This window comes from Puma concolor, chromosome D3, assembly GCF_028749965.1.
Source record: "Puma concolor isolate L17-30 chromosome D3, mPumCon1.1.hap2, whole genome shotgun sequence".
NCBI classification, from domain to species: domain Eukaryota; kingdom Metazoa; phylum Chordata; class Mammalia; order Carnivora; family Felidae; genus Puma; species Puma concolor.
The window spans coordinates 26522742-26548871 of record NC_141678.1 but is presented as its reverse complement, the minus strand read 5'-3'; the positions used below and the strand labels follow the sequence as shown (position 1 = coordinate 26548871).

The following is a 26130-nucleotide window of genomic DNA, read 5'->3' as shown; positions in this document are numbered from 1 at the left end:
TTCCCCCTCTGAGAAATGGTTCCAAGGGGAAAGGGATGGTCTGTGCAAGACAGGACCATTGTCCTTTGTGAAATCTTCCTTTGAAGCCATATTTCCTCCAAACGCCCCTGAATTTCACTCATTAGCTAGGGCTGCTATCATCCATGGGATTCTCAAAGCGCTTCTAAGGTCTGTCGCCTGTGCCTGCTTAGAGTTTCTGTCGAAATGACAGAACCTCAAGCAAATGTCCATGGGGATGAGTAATACCAAATACCACAAAAATAATAGCAGCAGTAGGCATCTGTTGGGTATTAATCATATACCAGGCGCTAATCGCCTTCAATCCTCAGACAAAAAAAAGGAAAGAAAGAAAGAAAGGAAAAAAAGAAAAAAGAAAAAGAAAGAAAGAATGAGCTCATGGAAGGGACCCGGCCTGCCCAGGTGCAGTGCTGCCCAGGCTGGAGAGTGGCAGAGCCTGGCTTTGAAGTCTGGTATATATGCTTGGCTCCCAAGCCCACTTTTGGTTGCGTCCTTGGGTGACGAAGCTCGCGGCTCACATGCTGGCTTTTCCCCCTTAGCAGAGCAGGGAAAGGAGGTAAGCAAAGCAGTGACTGAGTCTTGTGTTGGACGTGGAAGACACAGGAAACATCACCTCCAGCATCTGAGACGCAGGAGCAGGGTCTGGCATGAGGGGATCAGCAGTTGGCACTTGTGTCTTTAACATGTATCACCAGAGCCAGGAAGGAGGCCGTGGCAATGGGCCTGGGGCTGAGTCCGGCATATGTCTCCATTCTGGGACTCAGGGCCAGCAGGTGGCCAATGGATCTTTTGGGCTCGTTCCCAGCTGCAGGTGGCCCAGATGCGCATCGAGTACCTGGAACAGTCCACCGTGGATCGAGCCATTGTCAGCAGGCAGGAGGCAGTCATCTGTGACCTGGAGAACAAGACGGAGTTCCAGAAAGTGCAGATTAAGAGATTTGAGGTATGCGTGGACATGTAAATATTGCTCGTGCCTAGAGCCGTGGGGCTTTCGTGTAAGCTCCGTCCGTCCTCTGACCGTCCCTCCATCCACTCATGCCTTTCTCTGGATACACATTCCTCACCCATCTCTCATCCGTGTTGCTTCCCCCATTCCCTCCTTTCTGCCTTCCTTCAACCACACGGTCCCACAGATAACTATCCATCCAGCCTACCCACCTCTATGTATCTCCATCCACGTCCATATGCCATCATTCCATCCGTCACCCTCCTTATGTCTTTTCTTCCTTCCTTTCTCCATGCTTTCTTCTCTCCCTCTGTTCTTTCCCTTTCTTCAGACCTTGACCCCTCTGTCCGTGTTTTTATCCATTGGTCCCGTTCTGCCTGTCCCCATCTGACCACTCATGCACTCATGCACCCAACACTCACTTTGAGCAGAAATTTATTTTGCACCTAGCGTATACCAGGCTCTGTTTTAGGCACATGAAAGACAGATGTACAAAGCAGATTCTGCTTTTCAGAAACGTGGAGTTTTGGAGGAGATGTGAGAAAAATAGGTACATAAATACCCATAATATGGACAGAGGGCTGTGAGGTTTGGGGGGCAAGGAGGTCTTTTCAAGCTGAGGAATCAGGGAGGCCTCCAGGACGAGGTGACATTGATGCTGGACCTTGAGCAGGGCAGGCAAGACGTGGATGGGCTGGGGTGAGATTCAGTGACAACATTCACATTTAGCTCTGCAGGCCAGCGACATGGACGTCACCACTGTCAAAGTTGTTTGTCATTAGCCACTCCCCTGGATGTTCGCCACAGCCCCGTAGGGAAGGTAGGATAGGCCTCACCGAATGAACTACAAGGTGTCGGCAGAGAGGTCGAGGGACCTGTTCAAGATAAAGCCGTTTAGTGTCGGTGACAGGAGTAGATGGACCGGGGATCATCACTCTCCCCTGGTCCCAGGCTGTAATTTCTCCGTAGTCAGCTGGCTTAGCCACCGGACGATGGTCCATCTAGAAATGCGAGGCTGAGGCTGCGTTCCTCACTTTGAGCCATTCTTCCAATCCCCCATTGGGCACTTTGTCTCTAAGAAGGCTGTGTGCGATACATGAAGAATGGAGAAAGATCCTTCCTTGCCTTGACCCTCAGAGCTTCTCGGAGCTGCTCAAGGGATCCCTCGAGGCATAATTGTCTCTGCAGATCACCATGGAACTTTGATCTACTACACTTTAAGTTTATATAATGTCAGGCTATATCCGTTTGCTTGAATCTAGCATAGTCAAGCGATAGCAGAAAATAAAATAAAATTATGATTTTAAAAAACCCTTTATGTGGCAGATTCCATATCCAAATTCCCTTTCCCCTCTGCTGTTGTGACTTGAATTTAGTAGAATTCCAGGCCTCGGGGACACCTTTTGAGAACTATTCTTCTTCCTTTTAACACCCCCCCCCCCCACCCTTTGAATTGTTACCAAACTCCATTTGAAAGGCGAAGGGCAATTGAATTGTAACGCTTTTCGGGGCTCAGCGTCTTGCTCAAGGACCTGAAATATTCATGTGGGCTCCCTTTTAGGTCAACACTAGAGTATTTGCCCATCAGAATCGATTGGCTGCAGGCATGTTGGCCAACTAATGAATTCTGCAAAACAGCACTTGGGTTTGTTTTCTGTAGCACTGGTGATGCCCACAGCTCTCTTCTCTCTATTTTTTCATTGTGTCCTCTTGGCTTTTCCCCCTGGAAAGGGAAAAATGCCATAAAACATTAGAGCTGAGGCTCAAAGGACCTTATCTGACCAAAACCTCCTCACTTTACAAATTGCGAGACCAAAATCCATACTGGGGAAGGGGTTTTGATTTCCCAGCGTAGTGTTCTCCCCACGGCACATCTTCGTAAAATGATGGGGGCTGCTGTAAATAGTAATAATTCCCAACTTTTGGGGCGCCTGGGTGGCTCAGTCGGTTGAGCTTCCGACTTCGGCTCAGGTCGTTATCTCGCGGTCCGTGAGTTCGAGCCCCGTGTCGGGCTCTGTGCTGACAGCTCGGAGCCTGGAACCCGCTTTGGATTCTGTGTCTCCCTCTCTTTCTGCCCCTCCCCCACTCACACTCTGTCTCTCTCTCCTTCAAAAATAAATAAACATTAAAAAAAATTTTAAATAATCCCCAACTCTTATCTAGAATGTTCTATGTGCCAGGCACTGAACTAAGCCTTCTGCAGAACTTAAACGTTTTCAAGTCTGACATGATCCCTAGGACATAAATACTGTCATCATCTCTGTCTCTTAGAGAGGTTAAATAACCTGCCTAAGGTCACACAGCCAGGAAGAGGCAGTTGGGGGATTGAACCTAGGGCATATTCAAAGCCAGGGTGCTCAGCTGTATGCTAGGCTGCCTCTCTGAATAGCAATTATCATTTGCTAGGTTTTTTTTTAAGTTTATTTATTTATTTTGAGAGAGAGAGAGCACAAGCAGGAGAGGGAGAAAGAGAATCCCATGACCCGAGCCGAAAATCAAGAGTCGGTCACTCAACCAGCTGAGCCACCCAGGCGCCCCTCGTTTGCTAGGTTTTTAAAATAAATTCTTTGTTTCGGTATCAGAGCTCGGGATTGTCGTCCTGATTACCTTATACAAGGGCAGGGAGACTCAGCAAAGGATTTCTCTTGCCGGAGCCCCCTGTCTCGGGCGCCTGGCCTCTAACTCCACGGTGCATGTGTGCTCTCCACACCGCCTGCCTCCAGGTCCTGGTGATCCGGCTTCGGGACAGCCTGATCAAGATGGGCGAGGAGCTCACGCAGGCGGCCAAGTCTGAGTCCCAGCAGCGGGAGAGCAGCCAGTATTACCAGCGGCGCCTGGAGGAGCTGAAGGCGGACATGGAAGAGCTGGTGCAGCGGGAAGCGGAGGCCAGCCGCAGGTGCATGGAGCTGGTGAGTGCCCAACGCTGGCTCTCCTGCGATGGAGGGTTTCGGGCGCAGGCGTGCCCGCTGCCTGCTGACTCGGAGCCCCCTGGGGCAGGTCTGGGCCTTTGGGAAGCGGGGAGACACCGGAAGGGGCCGGGCGGAGGATCCACGCTGCTATTGGCTGCAGAGCCTGGGTGCGGCCCCAAGTGGGCCAATGGCATTCACTGCTGCTGGATGGGCCGCCCAGCACGTGTACACACACGTCAGATTCCAGTCTTTCTTTTCCTGCTTCGCGCGTTCCACTCCAAAGGCAGGAAAGCCTCGTGGGAAGAGGAAGGAATCAACATTGACTAAATGCCCAGCTTGCATGGCGTCTTAACACCCATATCGTAAAATCCTCATAACAGCCCTGTGAAGTCAGAATTATTATCCCCATTTTACAGATGAGGAAACTGAGGCTCCAAAGGGGTGAGATAACTAGTCTAATGTCACATCTAAGAACTGTCAGAGCTGTTTCTGGGCTAATAACAGCAACAGCAAAGATAAAAGTACTTCCAGGTAGGTACTATTCTTATCTCCACTTAGCAGCTGGGGAAACTGAGGCAGGGGACAGTAGCACGCCAAATGGAGGCTCAGAGTGGTACATACACTTGCCCAAGGCTACACACACGCTAGTAAGAGTTCGAACCCAGGCTTGTCCAACTCTGTAGTCTGTGTTCTTATTGACTAAACCGTGCTCTGCTCCCTGGTGTGATTTAAAAATTTGTCTCCTATCCTGACAAAAAAAAAAAAAAAAAAAAAAAAAAAAGGAAGAAAGTAAAATAATAAAAAAATAAAAATAAATAAAATGTAGAGTTTGGCATTTTACTAAATTTCATAGGGAGATAAAAGGGGGAAAAAGGTACGAATTTGTATCTTGCCCCACGGGAAGGTTTCTCCCATCATGCACTGTATTTTTCTAAGAATGGTTCCCTGCATGGATCACAGAGCATCTCAGAGAGCTGGCTTCTCCTTTTCCCCACGAGGTCTGATGTCCCTAGAACTCCAGGTTTCTGCTTCTGTGACCCGGGAGACATCTGGCACCCCCTTTGCCTGCCACCATAGAGCCTTCACTGAGACAACCCACCACCTGCCAAGGCTTGGCCAGAAGGTCCCTAAATCACGGTCTTTATCTCTTCCCGCCCCGTCCATTCTGGTGTTGTGACAGGTCTCGCCCACTTGTCCGCCTGCAGCGAGTATATTTCTCGGGCCACTGCCTGCCACGGCTGGTGTCACTCTCATAAGCTTTGCCCTTGACGAGCCATCAGGCAGGCTGTTGTGTGGGGGGAGGTGAGGCTCCGCACAGAGACCCAGGTTCCCAGACAAACCCCAAGCCCCATAACTGGCAGTTTCCCCGCCTCCCGTGGCCAGGGAGAGAGAAAGGCTCTTTCCTCCCGTTGACAGAATGACTTCCTCATTCACCAGCCCTGTTTCTCATGCAGCTGAGTTCCCCACCTGCCGTGTCTGGCTGGAGGCGAGAGAACATCCCAGCCCATCTTCTCTGATGTCTTCTTTTTTAAAAAAAAAAATTTTTTTTAACGTTTATTTATTTTTTGGGGGGACAGAGAGAGACAGAGCTTGAACGGGGGAGGGGCAGAGACAGAGGGAGACACAGAATCGGAAACAGGCTCCAGGCTCCGAGCCATCAGCCCAGAGCCTGACGCGGGGCTCGAACTCACGGACCGCGAGATCGTGAGCTGGCTGAAGTCGGCCGCTTAACCGACTGGACCACCCAGGCGCCCGTCTGATGTCTTCTTTAACCGGCCAGACCCCCAGGCGTGCCAGCCAGAGCAGATAGTGGCTGTCTTCCCCTTCTCTCTGCTCTCCTGTTCTCCCTCTCACTCCTTTCCCTCCTTCTGTTCTCACTTTCCTGTCTCTATCCCCATTTCCAGGGACAAGATAGAGACAAGAAAGTGAGAAGAGAAGGAGGGAAAGGAGTGAGAGGGAGAACAGGAGACACAGAGAGAGTGAGAGCAGGGAAGGGGCAGAGACAGAGGGAGACACAGAATCCGAAGCAGGCTCCAGGCTCTGAGCTGTCGGCACAGAGCCCAACGCGGGGCTTGAACCCATGAACCGCGAGATCGTGACCTGAGCCGAATTTGGATGCTTAACCGGCTGATCCACCCAGGCACCCCAGCTTAAGATCTTTAAAGGCCCTGAAATGCTGAAAAGATTATAGTGCACTCCCCACCCCCCCCCCCATATAGGAACCAAAATAAAAACAAACAAACAAAAAACTGTAAAACACAAAGCTTGTGTGTTTGCCGAAATGAGACCTGTATGGTTCTCCGCTTTCCGATTGCAAGATGCTACATAAATTTACCAAGACTGAATTCTGCTCTTTGTTTCGGTGTGTCTGTGGTTGGGCAGTGTATTTTCTGGGGCTGCCTTAGCAAAGTACCAAAAGCTCAGTGGCTTCAAACAACAGGAGTTTATTCTAGCACCATCCCGAAAGTCAAAGGCCTGAAATGAAAGTATTAGGAGAACCAACACTCCCACTGAAGGTTGTGGAGGAGAATTCTTCTCTGTCCTTCCAAATTCTCGTGGCTCCAGGCATTCCTGGGCTTGTGGCCACATCTCTCCAGTATTTGCCTTCTCCGTGGATGTGTGTCTCAAATATTCTTCTGCCTTTTTTCTTCTAAGGACACCTGCAATTGGCTTTAGGGCTCATCCCTAAATCTAGGTGGATTTTATCTTGAGATCCTTACCTTAATTATATCTACGAAGAGACTTTTTCCAAATAAGGTCACATTGCCGGGTTCTAGGAGGCTTTCCGGCTTTCCGGGGCCACCCTTCAACCCACCCCGGGAAAGGAGGGCGTGTTCCTGCTTAGCCGGTGTGTTCTTACCGTGACCCGGCACAGCTTGTTTCTTTCGTGACTCTGTGGATTAGCAAGGCTCAAAGGACGGTGTCAGGCTGGCAGACGCTTCCTAACAGTGGACGTCCCAAACTCACTAACCTACTTGCCTTCAAATACACTCCTTGCCTGTGGGCCCTGGGATATTTCCACTGGGCGAGGAGAGGATGTCGTAATTTCTTGTTACCATTTATTCACCAACATCTGTCTATCCAGCACCAACTGTGGGCGTGGCACCAACTGTGGGCGTGGCACCAACTGTGGGCGTGGCACGGGGGGTGGGCCTCGGTGGGGAGCTGGGAGAATCGGAAAGCCTCTGCTTTGTAGACACTCACAGTGCCGACCAAATGCATCTCGGGGGGGGGGGGCCCTGATGCTAAGCACCCCAATTAACCCCGCCCCATCAGTGTGGTGTCCTGGTGCGTCCCCAGGCTTCTTGGCTGTGACCTCACCTCTCCAGGTTCATGCGCGTGCCTTCCTCCGTCCCCTCCCTGTGAGACGAGGGGACGGCTGCTCCACGTCATGTGTTGCCTAACCAACTTCACCAAAAGCTTGCAAGGCAGTCACGGTTCCGGTTCTTTCCTTCATGCAAGAGGTACGCTTAGTTTTTCGCATGGGCCGTAGGGCACAAGGCACACTTTTGCCCGTAAGGAGCTCACACGGACTAGAGAGAAATCGCAAAGGCCGTTATTCATGTATTTCATGTATCCCTCTGTGATGGGCCCTCAGAGCTTTTACAGGCAAAGCAAGGTGTCTGTGCACTGGGGTTTGGGGGGATTCTTAGAAGGCCAGCTGACACCATGGCCACTGTCACTGCCAGCCATTCCTTTGAGTAAAGCATTGCTCCTTTCGCTTTCCATGTTTTAAGTTCAAATCTCCCTGGGAGAGATAGAATGAATTTTCTTTTTTATTTTTTTAACTTTTTGAAAAAAAATTTTAATGTTTATTTTTATTTTTGAGAGAGAGAGAGAGCAGGGGAGGGGCAGAGAGAGAGGGAGACACAGAGTCTGAAACAGGCTCCAGGCCCCGAGCTGTCAGCGCAGAGCCCGATGGGGGGGGCTCAAACTCACGAACCATGAGATCGTGACCTGAGCCGAAGTCAGACACTCAATCGACTGAGCCACCCAGGCGCCCTAGGATGAATTTTTCTAACTCCCCAGACCAAGCATGCGTGCATTCATTCATTCACTGGACATTCCGTGCTTAGACCCTTTGCAGACATGTTTTTTTTTCATGTACATGTGAAGTCCAGCAGGTGGAGAAGGTGGAGGGGCACACATGTGAGGAGCTTTGTCCAGGGCTGCAGAGTTGGGAGTGATAGAGGTAGGATGGGTGTGACACAACCCTGCCCTTTCAGCCCAATCTTGCTGAAAAATCCTGCTCTGCTGGGGGACACCCCCCAAAAGATCCCACCTTCTGGGCCCTGGGGAGAAGTGGGAAGGATGTTGATGGATCTCCCTTTCGTGTTCCCTTCCGCCTGTCCCAGCCTGCTCCATTTGTCACTGTTGGTGTTGGTTTAAAGGGCTGTGAGTTGTTTCGCGTGAATGATTTACACCCCTGGCTGGCACACCGGCACGTCCAGATCAGGATCAATTACCCCGCCGATGGAACTTCTCTTCCCGGAAAAAAGAAAAATGAGGTTTTGCCATTAATTTTAGTAAATGTACTATTCCTGGCGACTCCAGGAGCCATTATGGAGAAAAAGAATATTCTGGCTCCAAATCATTCAAGTCCCTTTGTCATGGGAGCGATGAGACAGCTCATCCGCGGATTTATGTCCTGCTGTTTTTCAATAGTTACAGAGCCCAGGGGAAACCACCTCAGCCCCAGGACAGGGTTATCAAGGGAGGTCAAGGGCAGCTGGAAAGGCTCCTGATGACAGGGAGCCCTGCTCTCTGCCTGCTTTGCAGCACGTGCTTCTGTTTTGGAGGCCGCACCTGTTGGGCTTACCCCCTAGCACCTTGGCCTGACTCCTACCCTGAACCTTCCCCTGAGTCAACGGTCTTTTTCAAAAGTTCCCCAGGTCTGGAAAAACATAGGTTGGACTTCTGCTTACTTTCCCCAGTGACCCACGCTAGAAATCCCAGTGGCCCGTCTGTCTCTCTGGCTCACACAGTTTAGCGGCCAGGCCTGCTGTTTTAATTTACTTGGCTATTTACAAAAACATCCATCCTTCCCAGTCCTGTCCTTGCTTCCTCTGTCTTTATTTAAGCCCCATTCCCTCTGGTCTGGGGCTCCACAGTTACCTTCCAACTTGTCTCCCCACTTTCCCTCCACCCTCACGCATCCCTGCAGAAGATCTTTCCAGAAGGGACACGTCTTACTGGGTTGCTCTTCTTGCTGAGAAATCTTCCACGGCTCTCCACTCGCTTCAGGACCACATCCCAGCTCCTTGCCAGAGCCTCTGTAGATCCTTCTGCCTTTGGTCATCTGCCTCTTAGCACCTCGAATGTTCTACTCCGGCATGAAAGGACCCAACGTCCCCGACAACCCAACGTTGTTTCTTGACCTGAGTGCCAGCCACAAAATCCCTTCCTCCCACCCTGAACCTGCTCTCCTCTACAGCTGCCCTCACTCTTCTTCAGCTCCTACCTGTCGGCCACCTGCCTAGGGCAGACACATTACGTCTCTCTCTCTTTCTCATTCCCTCAAATAATTGCTTTAACTCGTGTGAATGTGTAATAGCTTCTTAGAGCTTCTGTAACGAATTACCCAAAACCCGTTGTCTCAAAACAGTGGAAATTTATGATCTCACCATTCTGGAGGCCAGAGTCTAAAATCAAGGTGTTGGCAGGGTCTCAGTCCCCCTGAAGGCGTTAGGGGAGAATCCTTTCTTCCTCTTACAATTTCTGGCAGCTCTGGGTGTTCTTTGGCCATGGCAACATGACATTAACCTCTGCCTCTGTGTTCACATGACCTTCTTCTCCTCTCTCCCTCCATGTCCTCTCCTCTTCTTATAAGAACACTAGTCCGTTGGGGGACATCTGGGTGGCTCGGTCAGTTAAGCAGCCAACACTTGATTTCAGCTCAGGTCATGATCGTACTGTCGTGGGATCAAACCCTGCACCAAACTCTGTGCACTGACATCACAAAGCCTGCCTGAGATTCTGTCTCTTTCCCTCTGCTCCTCCCCTGCTCATATTCTCTCTCTCTCTCTCTCTCTCTCTCTATTCCTCTCCAAATAATTAAATACACTCCAAAAAAAAAGAACACTAGTCATTGGATTTAAGACCCACCCTAATCCCATATGACCTCGTCTTGACTAAGTACATCTACAAAGATGTGTTTCCAAAGAGGTCACACTCTGAGGTTCCCAGTGGATATGAGTTTTGGGGAGACACCCTTCAGCTTGCTGCAAGGTGGGAAAGAGAACCGGATTGGAGTCAGAGAGCTTGGGCAGCTAGGTTAACATTACAGGACCTCAGTTTCCCCATCTGTAAAATGGGGAAGGGAGATATGATGCAGCCAATCTCATTGGGTGGCAGTGAGGCTTAAATGAGATGATTTATGTAAAAGGGCCCAGTGATAGCACACGGTACGGTCTTAGCAGATGTCACACTGTTTTCCTTCTCCTTTCTTCTCCTACCCCTCCCCTGACTCTGATTCTCCATCTACTTAAACTTTATCATAAATCTGCTGACTCTCCCTCCCATCCCATGCCCATGATGGTTGATGGTCGTGATGTTGGTGGGAGCTATTGATTGTTCATCACTCACTGCACGCTGGGCACAGGGCTAAGCACTTACACGAGTTCTCTCATTTAAACCTCCCCTTTTGAGCAAAATATCCCTATTTTACTAGTAAAGGAACAAGAGCCAAAGAGCTGAAGCACCTTGTCCAAAGTCACCTTCCCAGCAATGACAGAATCAGAATTTGAACCCAGGTCTGACCAACTCAAACCCGGTCTCCTACTCAATAAGTTTTAGACACATTGTATTTACTCATTCGAGTACATTTGTTAAAAACAAAAACAAAAACAAAAACAAAAACCTGAGGGGCACCTGGGTGGCTCAGTCAGTTGAGCGTCTGACTTCAGCTCAGGTCATGATCTGGCTGGATTTGTGAATTGGAGCCCCGCATCGGGCTCTGTGCTGACAGCTCAGAGCCTGGAGCCTCCTCCAGATTCTGTGTCTCCTTCTCTCTCTGCCTCTCCCATGCTCATGCTCTGTCTCTCTCTGTCTCTCAATAATAAATAAATGTTAAAAAAATTTAAAAAAAACCCTGAGGTATAAAAAGTCATATTGGTTTTGATTCTGTCATCTAGGCTTCATTGACTTTTGGGATTGGATAATTGTCTCTTGGGGGCACTTTCTTGTGCCTCGTAGGATATTTAGGTGCTTCCCCAGCCTCTATCCACTAGAGGCCAGTGGCATCCCCCCACCCCAAGTCGTCACAATCAGAAATATCTCCAGACATTGCCAAATGTGCCCTTGGGAACAGAAGCGCCCCCAACTAAGATCACTGCCCTCACATTACCCTTACAATTACTCTGAAGGCAATGCTCATGAACTCCCCACTCATTGATCCCACTGATCAAACAGGTTTAGGGGTGTGATGTGATGTACCCAAGGTCACAAACACACTGGAGAAGGAGAGGAATTCAGGGCAGGAGGAGGAAGCAGCTTAACTCCCTACCCTCGGAGGAAAAAGACAGGAGGGAGTCCAGGAAAACCCAATCCCAACTTTTCCTGGCCCCAGTGGCAACTTCACAGCACAACCCAATTCTGGGTGGAATGAAAGATATTGCCGTAGACTGTGTACTTTTAATAATGTTTAAATAAAACATGGGAGCATGGGTGTGATCTCCTCACTGAGCCTGGCTTGTCAGCCGCCCGGGCAAAATCATTAATAGTTAATGGGCAACCACTTACGGCTCTCCTTTTGTTAAATCCAGCATCAATTATATATGGCCCATGAATTATTTATTTGGTGTGACTTGGGGGTATATTTTCCACCTTTGGGGTGGCGGAGGGGAAAGAATGTGAGGCCTAAGACAGATTATGGGCTAGCCGTGAGGGTCTTGTCTCCCTTCTGAACTGGGGGGTTTCCCTACCCCCTGTTAGGAGAAGAGTTCCCACTGATGTGAGCGGCAGGTTGCGATGAATGTGGATCTGGGAAGGCACTGGCCGGAGAAAAGCTTGGAGCCGTCATGTGCTAGTAAGCGCGTTAACAACCAGCTCTCCAGAGCAGGTGAATCCTGGTAGTGTTTTCAAATCTCCCCCTAGAGCTGACTTCAAGCCAACAATATGACGTCACTCTACGCAGAAATGGGGAGCCGCTCTACACACAGGCTAGAGATGAGACACTTCAAAATCATTGGCCGAGAGTAAAATGTTGCTGCAATTATTAGGAAGCAATGCATTTTGAGGCTCTGTTCCTTTTTTTTTTGTTCTTCATGATTTATTTGATTGTAAGTTTACACTCATTGTGTTTTAATGGCAGTTGTGTTTGACAACTGGCCTGCAAAGTGCTTGAACATTTAGCGATAAGCTTTGCAAGCTGATAGGAGCCGTTGCCAGGGTCTTGGAGTCTCCTTGGGGTGGGGTTGCCAGGGTTAGGAGGATTTGTAGGTTTGGGGTCCTAGGTTCTTAAATCAAATCTTATCATTCGCTGGCAATTTTTTAAAATTTTTATGTATTTATTTTGAGAGAGAGAGAGAGAGCAGGGGAAAGGCAGAGAGAGAGAGAGAGAGAGAGAGAGGGAGACAGAGAATCCCAAGCAGGTTCCGCATTATCAGTGCAGAGCCTAATGCGGGGCTTGATCCCATGAACCATGAGATCATGACCTGAGCCAAAATCAAGAATCGGATGCTTAGCCAACTGAGCCACCCAGGTGCCCCACATTCACTTTTTTTGTTTTTAAAGTGGAACTGCTTCACCATCAGAAGTAGGACTTCACCATCAGAAGAAGGACTTCTTTGGCCTCATGTGTCAAATAGGTACGATCGATCCCATCTGCTCAGAAAGACTAGAGCAAGCAGTTCACGCCATGTCCTACCTCTGCCTGTCACGTCCGCCCCTCCTACTGTCCCTCTTGTCCACTTCCTCCTGTCTTCTGAGAACCTGGCCACACCTGGTGAGGGCCTTGGTTTTCACATTTGTTCTCGTTTTTTCTCGTCTGTTTTTTTCTTGGTCACCCAAGGACTCATGTTTCCAGCCTGTGTTGAGAATGCAGCCCCTTCCCACCACTTTGCCCGGAGGCATTCACCACACCCAGAGTTAAGGGTTTCGTTTAAGAAACACACACACTCACTCACACACACACTCACACACACACACACACACACACACACACACACACACACCTCTCTATGTTTTCCTCCCGCAAATGGCTATGAACTTCAGAGCATAAAGATGAATTATTTTGGCTGGGAACTGAAGTATTTAAAAAGGCATTCCATATGGAGGGCATTTGGGGCCATGAGCAGGGTATAAATAATACCTTTTATGGTTCTCCTGATGGGGAGAGAGCTTTCCTAATTACAGCCCCGTTATCTCAGAGTGATCCAAAATGACCCAACACGTTTATAAACTCACTGTTCACACTGCTTCACTCCCCACCCATTCTGGCCTCCTGCATTCTCAGTGAGCTGACAGGGGAAAATGTGGATATTTATATCACTACCCCCTTCCGGGCACCGCAGGCTCCTGTCTCCCCACAAAGGTTTCTCTACAAAAGAAACTTGGTCCTAAAGGGGACAGGGGACCCCATGCCCACAGCCCCAGACTCGTTTCTGGGACGGAATTCTTCCAACCTGCCTCTATCCCAAACCGTGAATGTGTTTGTCTCCATTCAAGAGGTGGTATCGTCTGATGAAATGGGTTTCTTTGCGTCTGCCTCTGAGATGAGCTATCTTGATAATAAAATCTATTACGGAGAGCCAACCTGGGAATAATTGGGTCTATTATTCCCCGACTTGTGGCTTTGTTTCTGCATCGAGAACAGGCTCTCCTGTAATTAATCAGAATTTAAAGTCGCTAATACCAATTACAAATAATGCATGGAGTCTTGAGATGGTGAACAGAAGAGCAGATACTAATCTTGTCCCCCGAGACTTCACCAATTGAACTTTTGTCACTTCAGACTTGCTGGAAATTAGAGTAACTTAACTCTACAAAGTTAATTATTTTAAAAAGGCAAGGGGGGAGCAGATATTGATTGAATGTTGCAGGTGTACATTAAATTATTCAAATAGATCCAATTCAAATTGTTTAGATGCGATTATGCTTCCCTTAATTGCATGTCAGAGAGGCTCGGGAAGGTTAATCTTCATGATCGAAAGCACCATCATTGGCACGATTAGACATCTCCAGAAGATAGTGGTCCCAGGGAAGTCTAGGGGGCCCCAAATCAGACTCGATGTTCTGAATTCGTTCCCAAACTGTGACTTAGTTGGAAGGGTAATTCATCTCTTTCTGGTGCCCGTTTTTATTTTGGCTGAGCTTAAACAATGAGAAGTCAGGAGACCTCAGACCAAGAAGTGGGAAAGAAAATGGTTTTTACTGGGAGAATTGGCTGGTTTGGAACTGCCAGTGTAATGTAACAGGAAAGGGTGAGCGAACTGGTCTAAATTACGGCCCTTTTGGTTGTAAGTGGCAGACAAAATTCAAATTGGCTTAAGCAAAAGGGAATGCGTCGGTTCATCTAATGGAAAAGTCTAGTGACCTCTGATTTCAGGTCCAGTGGAATGCAGGGACACAAAAGATACTGACAGGCTGAAGGCACTGTGTTGGGACCAGAGCAAATTGTGAACATCCTTTCCTAACCGTGTGTTCAAGGGTATCAGGTTGGTAGGTTGACGTTAGCCGTTGAAGGAGAATTTATACCGTGGAAATAGGCAAATGCTCCAAACCTCGGCTTCTCCCAACCCCATTGAGCCAGCTTTTAAATATTCACCAGGATACCAGGGGCTGAATGAACCCTTCCTTCCATCCCCATTCTCAGGTAGGCTTTTCCTTCCCAAGCGGCAACAAACAGGCTGAAAAACTGATCAGCAAATCAACCTCCGTGATAAGACACAGTGCTTTGCACCCAACAACTTAGATGGAGGACCAAAAATGGAATCTCACTGACTCTGACTGGCCTGGTTTGAATTTCATGCATGTCCCTAAAGCGAGCACCAGTGCCAAAAGGGCACAGTCTCTGGCCGGAGAGTTCTGGGAGACGTGCCCAGGCCCGAATCCGGGGGTGGAGTCAGCCCTATCCTAACCACGTAGATGGAGAGTAGGGGAAGAAGTCCTCCCCCAAGCAAACCCAGAAGGCCTGGGAATGGATTCCAGAGAGGAGAAGCCCTCAGATGTCCACTGCAGAGGCTATGTCTGTGTATCTTGACCCTGGCTGGCTTTCCTCTGCTCTGCCCAGGTTCCTTTTATGTTTTCTCTTCTCTGCTTATTCTCTTGTCTTTCACTTGACTTCCCTCCTGTTTTACTTCTTTTCTGTTACTCCTGGAGCTGGGAGGTCCCATAAGTAGGACAGATCAAAGAAAGGGGAAGGGAGGCCAGAAGGGGGTAGCCTGATTCTCCTTCGCGTCTTTGTGAGGGAGTGGCTTCTGTAATGGGAGGAGCCTGCCTGGAAGCCAGGGGGCCTGGATTGGAGCCCCGCTTCTGCCTCGTGCTGGCTGTGGGACCTGGGGCATGCCTCTCCCTGAGTGGGACTCATTTTCTCCCTCTCTGTAAAATGGATTGGATCACCTCTAAGGCCCTTGTTGCTGGGATGGTATGTGAGGCTAGAATTGGGCGATCATGGAGCTGTGGGCTTTGAGTGTGTCTCAAACAGCCCACAGGTCACGGTGGCAGCCTCCTCTTGGAAGGAGCCCGTCCCTACACCCCAAGACCTCTGTGCAGAGTCACAGAATCTCAAACCTGAAGCTGTGTAGGCTCCTCCGTCCCATCTGATGCCTTCTCCAGCCTCAGACCGGTGGAAAGCCCACCTCTTGTTAAGCAGCTGCAGTGCTGAAGAAATACCTACCTTTGCAGGCGACAAAACCCCTGTAGTTACCTGCCTTTCTCCACTGCATTCCAGGTGGATTCTATACCGACCCCAGATTCCAGATGTGGATTCCAGATGTGTCACCTTATCTCTGGGGAGATGGGAGGTACCCTCTTGCTTCTCTCACCTGAGAGAGAGCCAGGAGTTATCCAGAGAGGACCGTGTTGTCTTTTTTAAGCAGCCACCCCCCACTTTTAAATCCATAGCTAATGCACATTTATGGGAAATCAAAGCAGAGCCCTCCATCAGGCTTCACCCATTTTTCCCCTGGCCCCTGAGGCAACACCCACAAAACACAGCTTGATATCCCATCACCTAGACCTGAGGTCAGCAAACTGCAGTCCGTGGGCCAAATCTGGCCTGTCCTTTGTGTGTTTTTGTTTGTTTTTGTAAATAAAGTTTTATTAGAACATAGTCACAACTATTTATGTATATTCTATGGCTGCTTTCAAACTGCAATGGCAGAGGTGACTGTGACAGGGACCACTTAGTCCATGATATCTAAAATATTTATTATCTGGCCCTTTACAAGAAAAAAAAAATGTGCTTACCTTTGCCCTAGAACATTGCTGGGTGCATACAAGGCATGAAAAAAAAAATGCACGTTGAGTGAAGAAAGAGCTTGACAGAAGGGCAAGATAGGGAAGTAAGGAGACCTTGGTGCAAATCTTTGTTCCCTCACTTCCCTCCTGTGTGACTTTGGCCACGACACTCACCTTCTCTGTGTCTCTGTCATCTTATAAAATGGGGATAATCGCTGCAATTCCCTCACAACATTGTGGGGAAGATTTAATGAGAACATGTCATGGTAGCTGGTGCAAAGCAAACTTACCTATCATCATCATGAACATTGTCTTCGTCCGTTTGGCCTACTATCACAAAATAGTACAGACTAGGTGATGTTTCGCCAACAGAAATTTACTGATGACGGTGCTGGAGGCTGGGAAGTTCAAGACCAAGGCATCAGCATGGTCGTGTTTTAGTACTGGCCCTCTTCCTAGTTTGTAGCTGGCACCTTCTTGTTGTGTCCTCACATGGCGGAAGGGGCTAGGGAGCCCCCTGGAGCCTCTTTCATTAAAGCACTAACTCCATTCATGAGGGTTCCACCCTCATGACCTAATCACCTCCTGAAGCCCCACCTGCTAATACCTTCACCTTGGGGGGTTAGGATTTCATCATAAAAATTTGGGGTGGGGGGACACAAACATTCAGACCATAGCAATCGTCATCACTGTTACCATCATCACCATCATTTTCATCATAATCATCATCGTCTTCACTGTCATTTTCCATCCCACCATCACCTCATCATCATTACCACTAATACCATCCCCCCATCGTCATCAACATCACCACTGCCACCATCATTACCATTAATTACCATCATGATCCTCATCACCTCCACCACCACCGTCATCATCATGCTCACCACCATCATCATCATCATCATCATCACCATCACGACCACTACCATAACCACCACCACCACCCCCATCATCACCGCCATCATCATCATCACCATCACCACCAACACCACCATTATTATCATCACCACCATCGTGACGACCACCACCATCATCATCATCATCACCATCATGACCACCACCATAACCACCACCACCCCCATCATCACCGCCATCACCACCAACACCACCATTATTATCATCACCACCATCGTGACGACCACCACCATCATCATCATCATCACCATCATGACCACCACCATAACCACCACCACCCCCATCATTACCGCCATCACCACCAACACCACCATTATTATCATCACCACCATCGTGATGACCACCACCATCATCATCATCATCATCACCATCATGACTACCACTATAACCACCACCACCACCCTTATCATCACCACCTTCATCAACACCAACACCACCACCATGAACACTACCACCACCACCATCATTATTATCACCACCATTATGATGACCACCACCATCATGACCACTATCATAACCACCACCACCACCACCACCCCCATCATCACCACCATCATCATCACCACCATCACCACCAACACCACCACCATGAACACTACCACCACCACCATTATTATCATCACCACCATCATGACGACCACCACCATCATCATCATCATCACCATCATGACCACTACCATAACCACCACCACCACCCCCATCATCACCATCATCATCATCACCACCATCACCACCAACACCACCACCATGAACACTACCACCACCACCACCATTATTATCATCACCACCATCATGACGACCACCATGACCACTACCACTACCGCCACCACCACCACCAGCACTATCATTACACCACCATCATCACCATCACCACCACTATGACTATTAGCATGACCATCACCACCACCACCATCATCATCACTATTATCATCAACACAAGAGTCAGACCCAGAGCAGAGAGCACCTCAGAGCCCCTTTGAGAGCAGGCAAACTCTGAACTTCAGAGCAGAGATAGAAGAAGTGGTTGGATCTTTTCCAGTTTGACAATTCTGGGAATCTTGTCCCCCGTGTGCTGTCCTCCCTCGTAACGGGTGGGTTCGTGGATGCCTCCTTATTTGTGCTCAGTGTCCTGGGCACTGGCTTCATTGGAATTCTGCCCTTTCCCCAGCCTTGCCTTGGCTGCATGCCAGGTAAATGACGCGGAGCCCATCCTGCCTCTAGTCACCTCTGCCACCCGCTCAGATAATTAGAATCAACACATCCATTTCCCTAATGGCATTCTCATCTTCCTCCCCGAAAAGTTTTCAAATAGAAAAAGAAAGGCAAAAACAAGCTACAACTGTCCTTGTTTGGGCAATTTGCAGCTCTCCACAGCTGACATCCACCCAGCTTTGTGGCGGAGCGGAGCTAGGTGGGAGATGATGTGGTCAGTGCTGTTATTAAGTTTGGCAGCGATTTGGAGACAAAGCGTCCTGCTGGAGAGAGGCTTATAAACAAATACTCAAGGGGAATCCTTTAGGCTCCAGCCTTTGTGAGCTCATTGCTGGTGGGTGGGGAGAAAAAAAAGAAGCCTAATGTCACTTCTCAGCAAACAAAAGGAAAGGAACTCAGGAAATAAGATGGGTTTCACTTCTTCCCAAGAGCCTGCCCAAATGTCCTGTGTTGTGCCCAGGTAGCAATTGGATGCTTTTCACCAGGGATCAGCAAATGTTTTCTGTAAAGGGTCAGGGCGTAAATATCTTAGACTTTGCAGCCTATATAATTTGTCACAAAACACTGCACATTGTTGTGCGAAAGAAGCCATAAACAATACACAAATGAATGGGCATATGTCTTCCAATAAAACTTTATTTACAAAACAAACCAACAAAACCACAGGCTGTGCCTTTTTGACTCCTGTTCTAAGCTCTAGTGGAAGGAAAAATAGAATAGGAGACAGACCGCAGAGCTAGATTTAAATCCTGGTTCCAGCCTTTCCAGACTGTGTGTCCAGGGCAAGTCCACCTGTCTTTTCTGAGCCTCAGTTTCCTCATCTTTAAAATGTGTTATAACATAGTCAGGTGATTTACAAGTGTTTGGCACATTTTAAAGGTCAAAAAATAATAAGTGTCCCTACCTACCCCGTGTTCATTATAGAGCACTGCCTCAGCTGGAAAACCCCAAGGACACAAATCAGCAGTCTGTATACACACTTCTGTTGTGAGAGTGAACAGTAGGTTGTGGGTTAATGTCAGGCCATCATGAGACACTGAGAGTCAAGGACACTGCACTGTTCCGAGCCTAATAATTATGTTTGCATTTTAACTGGAATGGCTTTCAGAAGGGATCTTTGGGAGAATTCTGACTTTTGTGAGATGATGCTAATAGTTAAGACATACTTAACCAGAGCAGGGGAAGGGACTCCTTTTCATAGAAAAAGTATAAAAAGAACCTTGATTTGTGATCCCATGGTTGGTTGGTCGGTTGGTTTCCATTATGGATTTTAGCTGAAGGTTGATTTTAAGTTGAGTTGTATATAGTTTATATTTACTTGGTTTTTTTTTAACTGCTGTTATTTATATAACAGCTTGACATTTATGCCAGGCATGTTTTATGCCTTATATTATTTATTTCTCCCAAATCCCCTGGGACCTACTGCCTGCTTTTCAAAGTGTGGCTCACAGATGAGTGGTCATGGCTACAGAAATGCAGAATCCCAGGCCCCACGCCACACCTTTGCGCATTTTAACAAGACCCTCAGTGGTGCACGTAGACACAAGGAATCCTAATATAGACACTGCATCATGGTTATATTACAGATCAGGAGACAGAGGCTGAGAGAGGTGACAGACAGAGCTTCCCCCCCTCCAGACCCTGACCACACAGTCGACTACCCTATTTAGTTTATGGTTCCTGCCTCTGTATTAGTGATATGGTTATTTTGCTTCTCTAACCTTTCCGCCCAGCTAACCGTGTACTTCCTGTTGTTAGGCATCCCTTTCTTCTTGACTCTTCCATTGTGGGGGTCCAAAAGTTAACCACACACCCAGTAGGTGCTCAAATATCTGCTGTCTGGTTGAGTGACTCCATCAAACATTTGCATATGCAAAACTGAAGGCCTGCTATTTAAAAAAAAATGGGGTTGGGAGCTGCCAGTTGTAATCAGTAGGGTGTCCTGGGCACATGTGCCTTTCAGTGCTGAGTCTTTAGAATATAGAATAATAACCTCTCTTGGAGGGTTAGAAGCATAAACACCTTGACCCCAAGGGCTCTAAGAAGCTTCAGGTTTCTCTAGTTTTGTCTTCTGGAGTGATAACTTCAGCAATCAGGACAGGTGAGGCACAGTGATTTCCCCAGTGTTTAGATTATTCTATTTTAGTTTTTAATTTTAAAGTAATCTCTGTGCCCAGTGTGGGGCTTCGAACTCATGGCCCTGAGATTAAGAGTCCCATGCTCCATCAACTGAGCCAGCAAGGCTCCCCTAGGTTCTTTTCTATCTCCCTAGAACATATGCGAATCCCCTAGAGAGGTGGTCTCCAAATATGTCTGCCAGCAGCCTCATGGAGCTATTTAAATTTACGTTCATTAAAATTAAATACGATTAGGACACAGCTGTTGACTTGCACGGGCCACGTATCAAACACTCAGTAGCCACCTGTGGCCAGCAGCTATAATCTGGCACCAACATAACCTTTTGGCATGTAATCTGAATTCTTCCCCTTTGTTCCAGTCTTATTCGCGGTTCCTCCCCGACCTCTTCCCCGGGGTGAAGCCAGCCAGGCCACATGCACTTCCTTTCCAATTCCCTCTTTGGGCCACTTATGGCTCTTCTCATGGCCAGAAGGAGGGGGACTTGGTTTTGGAGCAAGAAGTACAAGGCTATGCTCAAGATAGCCTCACTGAGCCGTCAACTCCTTTAGGTTAAACCCCACTTGTGCCTTGGGCCACCCTGGTCTTGGGATGGCAAGGACACCTACATTGTCATCTAGTCTCTGTATTTCATCCATTTTTCCACAGGGCGCCACCGCCCTGCATTTTTTGAAAAATAAGTTTTACAGCTAAACTCTTTTATGCCTGTAAGTTAACTTTCAAACCTTCCTCTCCTCTGATATGACTTCCTAACAACATGGTTGCCCAACATTTAGACCTGTGGAATCTTAGCATTTGGAATGATAGCATCCTAGAGATACTATGGTATCTAAGACCTTAGAATCTTCAAGGTAGAAAATCTTAGGACTCGTAGAAGCTTGAATCATTAGACATACATAATAGTAAAATCTTATTAGGTTGAACCATACAAAATTTCCATTTGTATATAAAATGGTTGACTATAGTTGATTTCACACGGTTCAGCCTAATAAAAGTATGGACTATTGAAAGTCATACATTCTTAGAATTATTCACTCCCAAAAGCTACTGAATTTTAGAACCCTAAGATTTTAGAACAGGGACCGGTAAATTTTTTCCCCCAAGGTCCAGAGGGTAAATATTTTCAGCTTTGTGCACCACAGACTCTCTCTCAACCTCTGAATCCTGAAAGCATCCACACAGACAATACATAAATGAATGTGTGGTTGTGTTCCAATAAAACTTTATTTACAAAGACAGACACAGGCCAGATTGGAATTGCAGGCCATAGTTTGCTGCCCCTGTTTTGGAACATAAAAGCTGAAAGGGTTCCATCAAGCACTTGGATTTGCACAGGAAACTCCTAGACCTACTTTCAGAGGTCCTGAAGGGCCTCATTCAAATGTGGAGACATTTTTTTTTTTAATGTTTATTTTATCTTTGAGAGAGAGAGTGAGCAGAGGATGGGCAGAGAGAGAGGGAGACAGAGGATCTCAAGCAGGCTCTGTGAGAACAGCAGAGAGTCTGATGTGGGGCTCAAACCCATGAACCGTGAGATCATGACCTGAGCCAAAGTTGGACACTCAACCAATTGAGCCCCCGAGGCAGCCCCAAACGTGGAGACATTTTAAGGAATTGTTGCTTAGTTCAGACCACTGTCTCTCCCGGGGCAGCATGTGGCCTCCAGAGAGGGAGTGAGGAGAAGGAGGAGCCTCTGGAGCCTGTTGCTAACATGTTCCCTGGCCCTGGGAGGGAGTCAAAGCCATGTGTCTACCCTGAGGGGAATGAACGAGGCCTGCCTTCCAGCAGCCCCAGCCCCTCTGAGGCCAGCAGCCCCTCTGAGCCAAGCCCCTCAATGAGAAGGTCCAGATGACCCTGCGTGCTGGAGAGGGCAGGATGGATAGAGCTGGCAAGAGCCAGGGGTGGGGGGAGGGTGGGATGGAGGGCAGCAGCGAGGTGGATTTGATGAAGCTGTTCGTCCAGGTGGCATGGGCCACAACCTTGATATGTGGAGGAGAAAAGAGAGATCGCACACTGCTTAGCGATCGTTTCTTTCCCGCTGAGTCAATAAATGAATAAATGGACCACGAGTGGCCAAGTGGCTGATATAATTTTAGACTCCATCAAAAGGAAGATCACAAAAGTGTATGGAGGGAGCTTCCACGTCTCTGTGTCCCCCCGCGGGGAGCCTGGGCTTCCTAATGTTACAGTCTGGGAGGCATCTCAAAGGAGGACAGGGCAATCTGGGGACATTTACTGCCTGTCTGCTACATGGCTGACACAGTGCAAAGTGCTTTCCACGCTTCCCACAATTTGTCTCATGAAATCGGCACTTCCAACCTCATGAGCCAGGTAATATTTTTTTTTCCCCTTTATTTTACACAATTTTTTTTTAAAAAAGCGTTTAAAAAGACGAAGTGACTTGCCCAAGGCTAAATAAGTAGGAAAGATTAGCGCCGGGACATGGAATTGGTCTCCTGGACTTCGAAACCTTCGCGCCCAATCAAGATGTTGCTATTTCGTGAAGGAACATCACGATGCATGTGGATCACCTCGGGGTACTGTTAAGACGCAGAGCCTACGTCAGCACATCTGGGGCAGGGCCTGAGAATCTGCATTCCTAACCAGGAACCAGGTGATGCCGCTGGCCCAGGGGCCTCCCTGGGAGTGGCTGGCACTGTATCATGCCCTCTCCTTATTCCAGACCCCCTGAAGCCATGGAAGGGGAAAGCTGATTTCTTTTAAGATGAGGTCACACAGCAGGAAGTGGTTTATCAGTTCAGGATTCAAATTCGCATCTGTCTGATCCAGAGTCTGTGTCTACTGCCCCCCTTCTGCCTTTAGCTTGGCTTTCGACCGCATTGGATTTTGCCACTCAGGGAATATTTTGCAACATCTGGAGATATCACTGATGGGCACAATGTGGGGGCAGGCGTGCTGCTGGTTATCTACTGGGTCGAGGTCAAGGACACTGCTAATGATCCTGAAATGCATAGAACAGCCAGCTTCCCGGCACCCTCAGCAAAGAATAATCTCCCTCCCCAGGGCACCTGGGTGGCTTAGTCAGTGAACTGTCCGACTCTTGATTTTGGCTGATCAGGTCATGATCTCACGGTTCCTGAGTTCGAGCCCTGCGTCAGGCTCTGTGCTGTTGGCAGGCTGTTAGCACAGAGCCTGCTTGGGATTCTCTCTCTTCCTCTCTCTCCTTTCCCATTCAGTCTCTCTGTCTCTCTCTCTCAAAATGAATAAACTTAAAAAAATGATCTCCCTCCCCTGTCAATGTCAATCGATGTCAATACATCAGTAGTGTCGATAATGTCAGTAACACTGAAATTGAGAAACCCTCCTTTCTAACAGAGCCTCCTTCCATCCAGAAAATAAAAATCCACCCAGAACCCCTGTCTGGAGGCCACATAGTGCTCTTGAATTAGAGGAGTTAGTGAGCATTTGAAACTATGCTCCCACAAAAAAAGTAGCATGAATAAAAATGACAGTCATAACTACTGACAAAAGCCCATTTCCCAGTCAATAAGTGGAACTTGCCACTGCTTCGAGATGAAGCCAGGGTGTTTGTGTCTCTGGAACATCCTCTCGCCTCAGCAGATGGAAGTCAATCAAGTCCAGAAATCATTGTCTTAATCTCCGGTCATTATCACGCCTGGCCGCACGCTGTTTATCGGCGTCTTTAGCTGTTAATGTCGCACGCACTGTTTTCTCTGACAACAGCTCCTATTTCCACCCATTTCTCAGCCAGACGGCATTGACCGCGGTCCAAGCACAAGAAAAGCTGGGATCCGGCATTGATTGCCAGGACCCACAGCTCCGGTCCACGTCCTGGCTGATCACTTCCGGCGGGGGGACGTATCTAGTAACACAAGACTATTAATGAAGGTTGATGGACCTGGGAGGCTTTGTTTCCGTTCACTCGAGCTCATTCATGATGGTTCTTTGGCTTGTTGGGACCGCCGGCTGGGGCTTCAGTCACGATAAGACGACTGTGTGTGCCTGAAGCAAAGTGGATCTCTGGAGAGGGACGCAGCCATATGACAATGGTCTTGTAGGCATTCAGCTCTTCACAGTTTACAAAGCACGTGGACGTGACCTGGGCTTTGCAGACAGGGGGAGAATGGATGGCTAACGTGGAGTTGAGAGGGCAGACTCTCGCATGTGTCCCTGGTGCTGGGGAGTCGGGGCAGGCCCGGGCCCTGTATCCGGGGCTTGGGTCTGGTGCCTTTTCTCAATCTCACCGCTGCGCTGTCTCTCCCTGGCTGTGCATATTCCTCGACTCCTAGGGAGTATCTGTGGTCCCGCACCGCGCCTCTCCTGGAACTCTCTGAACACAGAAGGATGCTAACAAGGACGAGATCTCACCTGACCATGGGCACAGTGGGGGTTAGCACATTGGCAATAATGATTTTCTCCGATTCTTGGACACGTTTGCATGACTTGTGACTGGGAAGTGAGGAAGTTGGGAGAGATGGGAGTGTGTTTTGGTGGAGAGGGGACAGGAAGGATCTGGGGCATTGAAATAGTACAGCCAGGGCGGGTGCAGGGTTGAGTGGCCCAGCTGCCTAAATGAGGAGCATGAGAGGGCCAGGGGACATGGGGGGAACGTGAGAAAGTGTCACAATAGAGGACCCCCCCGTCAACTTGCCACACTTTACAAGCTGTCACCCGGTTGCTCCGGGAACAGAAAAGAGGGCTGTTTATGGAGCACCTGCTGTGTTGTATGCGGTATATCAAGCACCTTCCACCCAGGAGCCCACATCTGTGGGCTCTTGTACAATCCCACAGCACGGCCATGCTGAGGTCATTCCCACTTTACAGTTTAGGGAAACTGAGGGTCAGGTAGGTGGGTGACGACTGCGCCAGCGTCAGACTGGACGCAATGGAGAAGGCATCGCCGTGGAAGAAGGCATCATGGAGAAAATGACTATGAAATGGGTCTTGAAGGATGAGTAGGAGTTCACTCAGCAGGGAAGAGAATTCCAGGTAGAGGAACAGTAGGCGCAAAGGCACAGAGGCAGGAAGGAGGGCAGCCTGTTTGGGAGCTGGTGGAGACCACGGGAATTACCAATGAGTGAGTGGGGTGCAGAGGGTGGGCACTGGAAGGAGAAGAATGTCAGAAGGTGGGCGGGGGACCACGAAGCCTCGCCAGGCTTAGCCGCACAGTTTGGGCTGTGAGAAATGAGGGGGAACTAGCGCCTCTTAAGCGGGAGAGGACGTGATCACATTACAGAGATTCTCCGTTGGGCGATTTACGAGATGCAGCACGGAAAGGGGGCTAGGCGGAAGAGAGGGACGGCAGCTGAAGACGGCAAGAGCACCCTTAGGGGATGATGATGGACCCTCTATGATCATGAACAGAGGGCAGGAGAAAAATGCAAGAGACCAGCCCCATTGTACTGAGGAGACGCTTGAAGCCCAGAGTAGGGACCGGGGGGGGGGGGGGGGGGGGGGGCGGGGTAGAGGGGTGTGGAATAAATGGCGTTCGCGTTACCTTCTTTGGGTGCAGGACCCAGGGGACACTTGCGAAGTTTCAAAGTCCAGCTTCCCTATTTCTGCAATCACATGGACTAGTGGGCTGAGAAGACATACGAGCTTCATTTCCAT

General features: G+C 48.7%; 1 protein-coding gene across 3 annotated transcripts in view; it reads left to right on the top strand.

Moving 5' to 3' along the window:
• The window catches only part of MYO18B (myosin XVIIIB), a 258994-nt gene that overhangs the window by 184374 nt on the left and 48490 nt on the right, over positions 1 to 26130 (top strand). For all 3 annotated transcript variants that reach the window (XM_086682197.1, XM_086682198.1, XM_086682199.1), the window contains 2 exons: positions 824 to 961; positions 3688 to 3873. In XM_086682197.1, the coding sequence (XP_086538323.1) occupies positions 824 to 961; positions 3688 to 3873 (324 nt within the window). The remainder of the gene's footprint in view (positions 1 to 823; positions 962 to 3687; positions 3874 to 26130) is intronic.